The following is a 13,705-nucleotide window of genomic DNA, read 5'->3' as shown; positions in this document are numbered from 1 at the left end:
ATTGCTCACGTGATCCTAGCCAGCAACTCTGTCCTATTTCATCAGAGACCATGAAATCAATACTCCAGTAGTGGTCACATAAGCATTCTGCCACAATCATTCTATTGTCCCATTATTGTTATTGAGGTGAGCAGCTTACAGCTTTCTTGACAATTTCCTAATTTAAAACAAAAGGGATATCTGAAAAACTGGATGTTATGATCTCAAAGGTCCCTTGTTAATATTTGCATTTTAGATTCAAATAATTTCAAATACAGACCTGTGAATCCATGTTTCTGGACTTTTAGGAAACTTAGTCAAAGCCAGTTTTCCCAACTGCAAATCTTTGACAGGGTTTAGGACTCCAGACTGGATCAGTTCTTTCCTGTTGAGAGAAAGGCAAAACTCATTTGAGTAAAAAGCGTAGTCACACTGCCAAGACTTTTATTATAGACCATGAAAAACAGGAAAAACTAGCTTTTAGAACCACATTATCAAGACTTTTTATTAAAGAAAAGATTAAAAAAAGGCATCATTAGCAAACCAAGGACTGACAATTAGCAAGTCCTAAAAATAAAGACGCTGCATGAAAAATAGCAAGTAATGACTAGCTGCCATATCAGCAGCATTTGCGGCATCTTTTCACATATTTCCAATAGAATCAAATATATTCACATGGGAGTAATCTGCCAGTACACATTATTATCCTGTTGTCAGTCAGCCAGTTCTTTCTGACTGCGCTGCTTCATTAGCTCTGCAGCTCATATTGAAAGGAAATATGATCAGTTACTAAGCGCAATTTGTAGATAAACTATTCTATAAAAACCCATACAAATTTTAGAGAAACAGCAACCCTTTTTGTGCTAAACATTTACTTTCCTTGCAAAATAACTTTTACTCAGTGGCTGGCACATATAGGAACCCCTTATTTCCCGTATGCCGATCCTGTTGCCGACACAACCCAAGACATTAAAGTGCTCAGTAGGCTTCAGCCAGTTCAACAGTGATATGTATATATAGATAGAATATACACTAGATTACCAAAAGTATTGGAATGCCTGCCTTTACACGCACATGAACAATAATGGCATGCCAGTCTTAGTCTATAGGGTTCAATATTGAGTTGGCCCACCCTTTGCAGCTATACCAGCTTCAACTCTTCTGGGAAGGCTGTCCACAAGGTTTAGGAGTGTCTCTCTGAAGAAGAGGAAATTCTCCAAACGCGTCAGCCAATGGGATCTTCAATTTCTGTTGTACGTGTTATTGAAATTTGGATGGAACTATGCTGGGATTTGTGATAGGCTTTTAACAATAGCAACTCTGAGTATAATACCTACCATGTTTTTAATTTAATAAATTTTTTTTTGTCTCAGGATAAGGCACTAGGTCGGTGCGCCATGTTTTTGTATGGTTTCAGTGTCTTAGACTTTCCCAAGTCTTTGAGGGCAGCAAGACTGTGGTTATCTGCATTAAAGCAAGATGGAGATATAAGCATACCCATCTGGAGAGGTTACTTTTCTGAACGCAGGAGGCATTGTGTTTGAGAAGGCCTGGCTTGCAATCTCCACTCTAATTCATCCCTATCGGGTTAAAGTCAGGACTCTGTGCAGGCCAGGCTACATATTGAACCCTACGGATGAAAACAGGAATGCCATTAAAGATCTTGTACGTATAAAGGCAGGCTTCCCAAAACTTTTGGTAATATAGTGTGTGTAATAATATATATATATATATATATATATATATATATATATATATATATATGCAAAGGGATTGTGGCGCTTCAAATTTAATGTAAAATAAAACAATACAACGTATTCCATAGTCTTCAAAGTTGACAGTTTCCGGCTATGGTGATAACAGCCTTTTTCAGAACAGAACACATCCAACCATATGGATGTAAACAGAGATATTTATATCAATTTGACAATGTGAAATTAAACAACAAATAAATGAATAATTCAGCATTTTTTTTCAATTAGTGTACTAAACATTATCCAAACAAAGAACTATCAAGTGCAATTGATTCCCCACACTGCATGAGGATTCTCCCAGCAAAGCACCGGTTATCAAGAAGATACATACAATCGAAGCCATCATAAAACCATATAAAGATGTTGAACGTTAAATTCCAAATGAAATTACAGTTGGCATACTAGCTAAAGGCTAACCCAAAACTAAAGAAATAAATACAGATCAAAATCTAGGTTTAAACCCTTAGGGAACAATGTGTCTAAACAGTGGATCCAATGAACCTCACGCTTTCTTAGGGTTAATTCCCTATTATCCCCACGTCTCTGATATACCATCAAGTAGGGCTGAGCCCGGACTGCATGGGTTAACTGCTCGTTTTGTCCAGGGGCGCACAGAAAGCCTATACTTACCCGATCCTCTGCAAAATAGTGCTACCCCACGTTTACCGCACAAGACAACTAGCGTGCGTGGGGTGGGGGATAGGAGCGCCAGGGACCAGTCTTATGCTTTAAGGATCGGCGGATTAGGCAAGTATAACTTTGCTCTCCTCCCTCCTAGGCAAATAGAGCAGTTAACCCATGCACTGCGGGCACAGCTTCACTCCATGAGAAAATAAAATTTCCTGGAATTCTTTTTAAATTAATGAGAAACTCACTGCTAAACCTCGAGGGAACATGGCAAAATTTCGTAAAGTATGGGAACCTCGGTCAAGTACCAACACTCCTGGCCGGCTTCTCCAATTCCCTCCCATTCCCCCATTTTCGAACCTACACCTCCTTTACCGTCTTTTTTCTCTTGTAACACTCTTGTATCATTCTGTGTCCTGGTATAGCATATTGAGTATATTGCATATGTGATCTGTGTTGCTTCATGCACTGCAAGCACCATGCTCATCGTTACCATGTTAACACTGTTAATAACCATATGTTATTTCTCACTGTACACATTGGTAATGGCCATTTAATCTGCTCACACATACTGTATGTTGCAAGTATAAAGTATCAGACTTGAGCAATTTTGTACCTCTGCGTTTTTTTTTTAACTCAAAAAATTATAGAATAGAAACATTTTATTCCCCCCCAAAAAATAAAGAAATGAATCATAGTAAAAACAATAATTATATTGTGTAAAATAAAAATGGCAAGAATAATAATATTAGCTAATAGCTACCATTATTTCTACTTATGACTATTAGAGATCCTTATACTGCCTTAAAAATTTGTTTCATTGTTCTCTATACAATTCTTTCGCATTTATAGAAAAAAATTTTTGTTGAAATCTTCTTCCAGGCCATGCGCGGTCTTGCTCATTCGATTTTTTAACCACTCCCCGACCGCCGCACGACTATCTACGTCGGCGGTCAGCCCCTCACAGGCAAAGAGACGTAGGTCTACGTCGCTAGCCTGTGAGGGTCTAGGGAGCGAGCGCGCGCCGCCTGAGGCGCGCTCCCGCGTGGTCACGGACCCCCCCGCGCGTGTGACCGGTGGACCCGATGTCCGCCGGTCACTCTGCGATCGTCGGGGGAGAGGGAGAAAGTCAGGCGGCTTGTGTAAACAAGCTGCCTGTCATTCTCCCCTGTGTATGAAGGATGATCATACGGTTCTACTATGTAGAACCGTTGATCACTGTTCATACATCTGAAGCCACAGCCAATCACAGTAGAAAGCACGCCCCTAGGGACACACATAGCCCCTCCCTTTCAAAAAAAGTTAACCCCTTCACTGCCAGTGTATTTTTACAGTAACCGTGCATATGTATGGCACTGATAACTGTAGAAATGTCACTGGTACCCCCAAAAGTGTCAAAAATGTCATTCAAGGGTCCGATCTGTCTGCCGCAATGTCGCAGTACCGCAAAAAAAAAAAAAAAAAAAAAAAAAATCGCAGATCGCCGCCATTACGCGTTAAAAAAACACAACAAAAATGACAAAAATATTTCCCTTGGTTAGTAAACTCGATAACTTTTGCGCAAACCAATCAAAATACGCTTTTTGCGATTTTTTTTACCAAACATAGGTAGCATAAAACTAATTGGCCGAAAATGTTAAAAAATTTTGATTTTTAAATTTTTTTGGGGGGAATTTCATATAAAAAAATGTGAGCTCTGTTTGTGGGAAAAAAAGGACGCCAAATTCGTTTAGATACAGTGTCGCACAACCGCGCAATTGTCCGTTAAATTCACGCAGTGCCGAATCGCAAAATACCCCCTGGTCAGGAAGGAGGTAAAATCTTCCGGGGCTTAAGTGGTTAAGTACGAATAATATAGTAAATGAACGAAAATCAGTCTTTCTGGTATCTACCGGTAATGTGAAAAATGTTCCTTCGAAAATGTTCATCTGAACACTTCACATTGACTTTCGAAAGCAGTATAGAAATGAACAGGGAAATTAATGATTGATCCGAATATGGAGATTTTCATCTAATTTTCTAATAATGTGTATTAGGCTTATAACACAATGAGAAAATTGGACAAAAAATACCGCTTTCGAAGCAATCGCACAATAATCTGATCGTTCGTACACAGCTTTCGAAAGCTGATCACGACAGTTCATGTGAAATTATCTGGAAGAACAAGCACGGAATTTTTTTTTGTGGGATACCAGAACAAACGACTTCTGTTTATTTAGTGCAGTATTTGTCCCCAAAAGAAAAAAAAAAAAAAAACAAGTGTGACCAAGACCATGCATGTCCGTAAACAAAATCACTTACAAAGTTTTGCTCTGTTGTACGAGAAATTTGGAAACTTTAGTAACCTCTTAATTTTCGATAGCAGCAGGCAAAAAAAAAGCCTGTGTGTGCATAAGGCTTAAGTTAGGAATGCAAAATACACAAACTAAAGCAAAATCTGAAAGGTCCACAACTTTTGCATGAAATTCTGAAAGTTAATCAATACTACTAGAACTATAAGGGTATATACTCTGCTTATATAGGAAAATGTTTAGCTAAAAAACCAAAAAATTATATGCTTGGTGTCCTTTAAGATTATCTAATAGCATCCTGTCAATGAGTAATCCATTATGACGTGTGCCCAAGTTCTGTCTAATAAAAAGAGAAACGCGAATGAAATATTTATACTGGGTAACCAGTGTTCCTATGAATTGTAAACCAATATAAATTTAACAAGTGTACTCCTATAGAGAAGGATAGTAGAGGAAAGGGTGCAAGTCTCAAGTGTAGTACTAACCTTACATTCCAAGCTGTGGTGAAATCTGGATTTAGAAGCAGTAGTGTGCAGGTTACGTCAATCAGCTCTACAAGACAGGAAAGGAAACACTGCATCACTAATCCAGTATACATATATGAATACATCTGTAAACGCTTAATGTTGTACTGTAGATGCATACCAATTATTGAAATATAATACAAAAGAGGTCCTATGCAACTATTTTTTTTTTCTTCTTAACAAACACCGAAATTGCTATCAATATAGCAGGAAGATGTTGCTCCAAAGGGAAACTTATCCTGCAATCAGTTGAAGATAGTTGAAAATCAACAGAGCTGTGGAGTTTCATGTTAGCCCTGAATCCAGCAGCATTTGCTCAGCACCTAAAATTGAGCCATATACAAACCCAAAGACTGACCTGGAAATAATTACCCTACCCAGTGAGGACTTCACTTCTCCAATCAGGCCACTGAATCCATCAGTAAAAATGTATTCTGGGTACTTAATTTTGCAGGACCAGCAATCTCAATTCCTCCAATTTTGCAAGCTTCATTTTTATGATGATTACTTATACCCCCTATGTAGAATTTGCTCAAAATGTAGTGGACACTCCTCAGCACAGTTATTTGAAAGACACCTGAGGCACACAGTCTTGCCCAACCTGGCTGTAGAAAACTATGCAAGACTTAAATTAAGGTAAACGTCAACAAACCGGCAATGTTTCTTTATAAGCATTAGCAGGTAAGTAAATACGGTATTTGTATTTCTTGCTAGAAGTACAGTAGATCTTTACGTAAGGTGCTTGTTGAAAAACAGCAAATTATCATCATAAATTTAAAGAAAAAAAAAAGGATTAAGAAAATAACCTAACTTTTTTTTCCCTTTCCTCTGAGCTAGGTGTTCATTTAAAATGAATACAGCTGGAGTATAGTTTTGAAAAGCTGATGATCCATCATAAAGAGACTTCTCTTTTAGGAGGTGAGCTTGAACAAGAATCTTTCTTCCGAGTCTCTCATTTCTACCGACATATTTCTTTCCAGCGACTGCCACAAGGGCAGCAGATCAATCGTTTTGAGGGTTTATAATAATAACACAGTGAATATGTTTACTGGTCCCTCTAGCTGGTCAGAACCAAAAACAAATACGAGATCGGGCACATTCAGGGTGATGTGGCAGTTATCAAATATATACAAGATTCAATGCTTCCAAAAATTGACAAAGAAAAATTTTCAATTCTCGAGAAGCCAATTTTCCAGGATGAAATAAGTGAGGCCCTAAAAAATTCTCCATCAGGAAAAAGTCCTGGTCCAGATGGATTTACAATCAGTTATTATAAGAGATTTAGGGAAATGTTGGTCCCTAAACTTTGTTCTTATATGAATGAAGTTGGGGACGAGGGGAAATTAAGAATAGTTACAGGCACATATAACCGTTATTCTTAAATATGGAACAGACGCAACTCTCTGCTCTAGCTATAGACCAATAGTCTTGCTGAATAATGATACAAAATTATACGCAAAAATTATAGCAACTCGATTGAAGTATCTGATGGTGGAATTGATCCACCCTGATCAAACAAGATTTGTCCCAGGGAGAGAGGTTAAAGACAACGGGATAAGAACGCAATTAATAATACATAGGCCTAAAAACCTGTCTGAGGTCTGTTGACTCCAAAAAAGCATTTGACAGGGTGGATTGGGACTTCATGTTCGAAACAAAAAACGTAGGGGTCGGCCCTAGGATGACTCGTTGGATAGGAGCTCTCTATAGAAATCCTTCCACTTTGGTAAGGATAAACGGTAATTTGTCAGCGGGGTTCGAGATGTGCAATGGGATGAGACGGGGGTGTCCTTTGTCACCCCTGTTTGCCCCATCACTTGAGCCCCTGTTGGCCTCGATCAGGAACAATATAGACATAATGGGGGTGAAGATTGGACACAATGAACATAAACTCGCAGCGTATGCAGATGATATTTTATTTTATAATAGTAACCCTAGAATCAGCCTGCCAAATAATTATTATAGAACTGAGAAGATACGGAGATGTGTTTAATTTTAAGATAAACCCAATAAAATCAGAAATTTTAAATATTAGATTGAATAAAAAAGAACAGATATTACAGAAAGAATTTCCATTTACTTGGGTGAAATCTAATTTGAAATATTTAGGGGTAAATATAATTTCATCACCTGAAAATCTCTACTTAGCCAACTATATCCCAATGTTGGATGAGATCAAATCTAATATTAGGAAAATCTCGAACCATCCATTATGGTGGCTGGGGAGAATTAGTATGTTTAAAATTATAATTTTGCCTAAAATCTTATATAGTTTTCAAATGCTCCCTGTTGCTATTCCAGCAGCATATTTCAAAATAAAAACAATGATATCTAAATTCATATGGCAGGGAAAAAAACGAATGTGCGGTGGGCGACTCTCAGCAGAGATAAGGTGTCAGGGGGTTTAGGGATACCGGACATTAAAAGATACCATACAGCAACAGTGTTATCATGGATGATTGAATGGACAAAAAAGATTCATCAAAAAAGATGTGTAAAGCTAGAAAGTACATTAAGTCGAGCACAATTGGATAGGAACACTTGGATTCCACCAAAGTTCAGAGATATACATGAGGAATCACATGATTTAACAAGAGTTGTAAACAAAATCTGGGATGCCTTTTATAGGCAGGCTGGATGGCTATATAACTCTCTGTTAATCCCATTAGCAGGCACTACATTTTTTTTTTTACAAAGTTTAGAGCACCAATTTGGAAGTGGGTACGTGATTTACAAATAAAAACCATAGTACACAAAAGGGAAGATTAGGTCACTTTATGATCTTAACACTTTGAGGAAGTTGAATCACAGGCAATTAACACATCTAATAGTATCTTTGCCTCAACCCCTCATAGTAGGTGAGGTTGAATAAAGACAACAGTCCATCCAGTTCAACCTGTGTAGGTGTGTGTGGCTGTAATCATCTCACATAGCCCTGAATGTTCTGATCCTTGAGATGCATGTCTAAGAGTCTTTTGAAAGCCACCATACTACCCGCAGAAACCACCTCTTGTGGTAGAGAATTCTACAATCTTGTAGCCCTAACAGTAAAGAACCCCCCACGTTGCCTGAGGTTAAAACGCTTCTCCTCTAATCGCATTGTATGCCCTCGAGTCCTCATGCAATCCCTTCGACTGAACAGCTTTTTTTCTAAGCTGAGATCCCCATTGAGATATTTATAAATTGCTATCATGTCCCCCCTTAGGCGTCTCTTCTCCAGGGAGAATAAATCAAGCGATTGCAGACACTCTTCATAATGAAGGTCCTCCAATCCCCTAATCAGTTTAGTTGCCCTTCTCTGGACTCTCTCCAGCTCCAGCACATCCCTCCTGAGGACTGGCGACCAGAACTGGACAGAATACTCCAGATGTGGTCAGACCAGAGTTTTATACAGTGGAAGGATTATAGTCTTATCTCTGGAATACATCCCTTTCTTTATGCATGCTAACATTCTGCTGGCTTTGGCAGCTGCCGCTTGACATTGCATGCTATTACCTAATCTAACATCAACCAAGACTCCCAGATCTTTCTCCTAACGTGTATTGTGCTTTTATGTTTCTAGTCCCCAAGTGCAAAACCTTACACTTCTCCACATTAAACCTCATTTGCCAAGTCATTGCCCACTCCATTATTTTGTCCAGGTTATTCTGTAGGATATCTGCTTCATGCTGTGCAGTTATTGCCCTGGCCAATTTTGTGTCATCTGCAAAAACTGATATCGAACTCCTGATCCCGACCTCAATGCTGTTTATGAATAAATTGAACAAGGTTGGTCCTAGGACTGAGCCTTGGGGGACCCCGCTTACTACCTCAGACCAGTCTGAGTATGCGCTGTTTATTACCACCCTTTGCACACGCCCTTTTAGCCAGTTCCGTATCCAAGAGCAAACCCTGCTGTCGATACCTGCAGACCTTATTTTATAAATTAAGCGCTTATGGGGAACTGTATCAAATGCCTTAGCGAAATCCGAGTACACCACATCCACTGGTCTGCCCCTATCTAGCTCAAAGCTCACCTCCTCGTAGAATGTTAAGAGATTGGTTTGACAAAAACGCCCATTTGTGAACCCGTGCTGATTACTGCTGATGATATTGTTGTCTTTAGCAAACTCTACGATATAGTCCCTTATCATCCCCTCCAGAAGTTTACATACTATTGATGTCAAACTGACAGGCCTATAATTTCCCAGGATATGCCTCTGACCCTTTTTGAATATCGGAATCACGTTAGCTTTCCTCCAATCCCCTGGTACATCTCCTGTCCTAATACTGTCAGTAAAGATCAGGAACAGTGGTCTAGATATAACCTTACTGAGTTCCTTGAGTACTCTCGGATATATGCCACCCGGGCCTGGTGATTTGTTTGTGTTAAGTTTATCCAGCCTTTCCCTGATTTCACCCTCTGTTAGCCATAGTGGCAAGTCCTGTGTATTACTACTAACCATACAGTCATGGTCAGTGTACCCCTCCTTTTCCTGTGTAAAGACTGACAAGAAAAAAGCATTCAGCACGGTTGCTTTTTCAGTGTCCTCTGTAACCATCCTCCCATCATCGTTAATTATGTGTGCAATATGCTCTGCCCTAGTTTTTTTGCTGTTGATATATTTAAAGAATTTCTTTGGGTTTTTTTTTTACTATCCTCCGCTATTTGTCCCTCAAAGTCGATTTTAGCCATCTTGATTTTGTGTTTACTTTTCTTATTTGCCTCCTTGTATTGCTCGAAAGCCGATACTGTGCCCTCTGCTTTATATTTCTTGAAGGCCAATTTTTTTCCCCTAATAAGTTTTTTTAACGCTACAGTTTAGCCAGCCAGGTTTGGCTTTGTCTCTTCTAAATTTATTTCCCATAGGAATGCACTGCAAGATGCATTTGCTTAATATGTTCCTAAAGCATTCCCATTTTTCCTCTGTGGTCCATGATCCCAGGGTTTGGTCCCAGTTTACCCTTTCCATCAATGAGTACAATTTTGGAAAGTTTGCCCTTCTGAAGTTTAGGGTTCTTATGTTCCCACTTGCCTTGTTATATTGTTATTTACACTAAATGTGATCATCCTGTGATCGCTAGAGTCCAGGTAGTCCTGGACTCCTACCTCCGAGATTGGGTCTGGGTCATTAGTGATCAATAGATCCAGGACTGCGTTTTCCCTAGTCGGAGAGTCCACCAACTGTGACATGTAATTATCCTGTAAGGTTTCCGTGAATAAACGGGCCTTCTGTGAGTGTGTAGTCCCCTCTTCCCAGTCAATGTCGGGATAATTGAAGTCCCCCAATATGATGACTGATCCCAGTTTTGCCACTTTACCCAATAGTGCTAAAAATTCCAGCTCTACCTCCTCCCCTTGTTTAGATGGCCTATAGCAAACCCCCACAATTACTTTTCCCTTTTCTCCTTCCCTATGGAGTTCTACCCACACAGATTCTAAATCCATGCTCATCCCTTCCATAATGTCACTCCTCTCTATCCCCCTTACATTGTTCTTGACATAGAGACATACCCCTCCCCCTCTTTTTCCTACCCTGTCCTTCCGGTACACCGAATACCCTTGGATATTGGCCAGCCAGTCATGTGAGGGGTCAAACCAAGTCTCCGTTATTCCCACAAGGTCTATGTCATCCTCATGTACTAACATTTCCAACTCATCCATTTTATTAGCTAGGCTCCTGGCATTAGCATATACCCCTCTTAGTTTTACGGAAGTTAAACGTGATTGGTGGTTATGTTTATTCCTGTTTGGTCTGAGGATTTCCCGCACAGACCTACCAATTGAGGTTATGGACCTACTGTCGCTGCTGACTCTACAACTGCCTTCATTCCTTTGCTCCCTCCTGACTGACTCTACTTCTGAGCCCTCCCTCCCGTCTCCTAGTTTAAAAGCCCCTCCAACTTGGTGGCCATCTTTCTCCCCAAAAGAGCTGTACCGTCCCCATTAAGGTGCAGCCCATCCTTACTAAAGAGCCGGTAGCCGACTGAGAAGTCAGCCCAGTTCTCCAGGAAGCCAAACCCCTCCTTCTTACACCAAATCCTCAGCCACTTGTTAAGTTCCCTAATCTCCTTCTGCCTCTCTTGTGTGGCTCGAGGTACAGGCAGTATTTCAGAGAAAACCACCTTGGAGGTCCTATTCCTCAATCTATTACCTAAGTCCCTGAAATCGTTCTTTAGGATCCTCCACCTTCCTTTTACTTTGTCATTAGTGCCCACATGCACCATGACCGCTGGGTCATCCCTCAGAATGGAAAAAGAGTTGAATCCTATGGAAAAACTCTGTAACCCTTGACATGGTCTAACTTCGGTATACAACAGGCCTGTCCAACCTGCGGCCCAGAACTGCAGCCAATGTGGCCCACTGCCCCCTGACAATTTTTTTTTTCTGGGGAGGAAGGAAGTCAAGTCAGGGGCAAGGCCACAGCGGCTTCCAACCAACTGTAGGCAGAGGCTGCAACTGCATTGGATGGGCACGCACTGGTGAGGCTGCACTGGATGGGCATTCACTGGCGAGGCTGCATTAGAAGGGCACTGATCAGGCTGCATTGGATGGGCATGCACTGGTGAGGCTGCATTGGATGGGCACTGATCAGGCTGCATAGAACGGGCACTGAACAGGCTGCATTGGATGGGCACTGTTTAGGCTGCATTGGATGGCCACGCACTAGGCTGCAAGCACCGTGCGATCTCCCGGCTGCTGCGGGAGACTTAGGATGTCTGCAGTCAGTGACAGCGCAGCTGCTTCCTGTATAGTTCCGGCTCTGTCACAGGCGGAGTGACATGAAATGCACTCCACCTGTGACAGGAGCCATACAGAAAGCAGCGGCTCTGCTCTCTACTGCAGCCGCAGCTACCTCCAGCAGTACCCGCATGACCAGCATTACCCGCCAGCAGTAACCGCCAGCATTACCCACCAGCAGTAACCACCAGCAGTCTGCAAAATAAGTAGAAAAGGTATGTGCATTAGCGTTTGTAAATTTATGTGTTTTTTAATAACTAGTTGTGTTTTGTAAATAATATGTCATGTCCTTGTTCATACATGTACATTTTCTGGCTGCCTAAGTCATAGGTGCTAGGGGTGCAACTATCCCCCAGCACGTAACTGTAAATATCCCAGCATGTGCAGTGTTTCTGATTCCTACCACCATGACTTCAAATCAATGAAGTGGTCATGGTGGTTAGAGTGTTCCTTTAATATCTCTCAGAAGAAGTAAACCTCCGTATATTAATTAAATTTCATTGGTCATCCTCTAGTTGTGTTAAATTAGTGCAGGGGGGCGGGAGGCGGCGCGGGAAGGGCACAGTGGCGTTTTATTACTTAAATACCTTAACTATAGTATATATTTTATATGCGGCCCAAGAAAATTTCTCTACACTCAATGTGGTCCAGAGAAGCCGAAAGGTTGGACGCCCATGATATACAAGATGTTGACCGTTCTGGAGGATAAGAGGAAAATTCCTTTTATTGAAAATTGGAAGAGGGAAATAGGAATTCGTTTAGAGGAACACGATGTGAAAACTGTGCTGAGAGCCGTACATCGCACCGCTAGAGATGTAAACACCATTGAGTTGAATTACAAGTGCCTATTGAGATGGTATATTAACACCTGCCAGAGCCCATCAGTACCAACCTGAGAAATCTAGTTGCTGCTAGAGGGTGTGTCAGGTAGTAGGATCAATGTTGCATATATGGTGGGAATGTCCCAAGATATGCGGGTTCTGGTTAAGGATACAAGATCTTATTAACCAGATTACAGGTGAGGAAGTGGTGAATGATCCCTGGGTTTGTTTCATAAAATGAATTAATCATTAAAATCCTACAGGAATTCATTAGTTCCAAACTTGCTTAATGCCGCGAAAGGGAGGATCCCAAAGAAATGGCTTGTATCTGATGCCCCCACTGTCAGGAAATGGTGTGAGAGAGTTAAATACATTTAGGATATGGAATTCATGTGTAGCAGAGATGAAGATTATGTAGATAAGTTTTCAGAAAAGTGGAAAGAATTGAAAGATTTTAAAATGACCAAGGATTACTTAAACATTAGGGGTAATTAGAGACAGCAATACTTGGAGGACATATCTGAGCTGTTGAGGAGGACATATTGGAAGCTTGGGATATCATTAGGAGGGTTGTGGGGTTGGGAATTTAATGGGGGCATTATAGGATATATTGTATTTTTCTTTTTGCTGTTGGAATGTTTGTATAATTGATTGAAAATACACTAAAATAACATTCACCTCAATAAAAGCAGCTATTGGTAAATTTATTTTTGCATAAACTGAACTGCACTGTGGTATTAGGCCTGTGTTGACGGCTTTGGGCTTGTGTTGATGACATAATTTTAAGACACTTCTGAGATCATTCAGGATTCATTGAAGGTGAGCTTTAACCACTTCCCACTCAGCCTATAACAAGATGACAGCTGGAAGGGCCTCTCGTCGATCCGGGTGGACATCATATGTTGTTCTCCCGGATCCCAGGACATTGCAGAAGCGCGATCTGTCATCAGATGTGTCTATTGAACACAGTCGATGACTGATTCATGCA

The 13,705-nt window shown here is 40.7% G+C and overlaps 1 protein-coding gene across 2 annotated transcripts in view; it reads right to left on the bottom strand.

Moving 5' to 3' along the window:
• Positions 1–13,705, bottom strand: part of PTAR1 (protein prenyltransferase alpha subunit repeat containing 1) — a 98,956-nt gene that overhangs the window by 38,393 nt on the left and 46,858 nt on the right. For both annotated transcript variants that reach the window (XM_082254946.1, XM_082254947.1), the window contains 2 exons: positions 5,137–5,203; positions 260–364 (listed from right to left, as the gene is read on the bottom strand). In XM_082254946.1, coding sequence (XP_082111072.1) covers positions 260–364; positions 5,137–5,203 — 172 coding nt within the window. The remainder of the gene's footprint in view (positions 1–259; positions 365–5,136; positions 5,204–13,705) is intronic.

This window comes from Pelophylax lessonae (genome assembly GCF_965119305.1).
Source record: "Pelophylax lessonae genome assembly, chromosome: 1".
Classification (NCBI taxonomy): Eukaryota; Metazoa; Chordata; class Amphibia; order Anura; family Ranidae; genus Pelophylax; species Pelophylax lessonae.
Note: the sequence above shows the minus strand (reverse complement) of the source record. Positions and strands in the feature narration are given on the sequence as shown.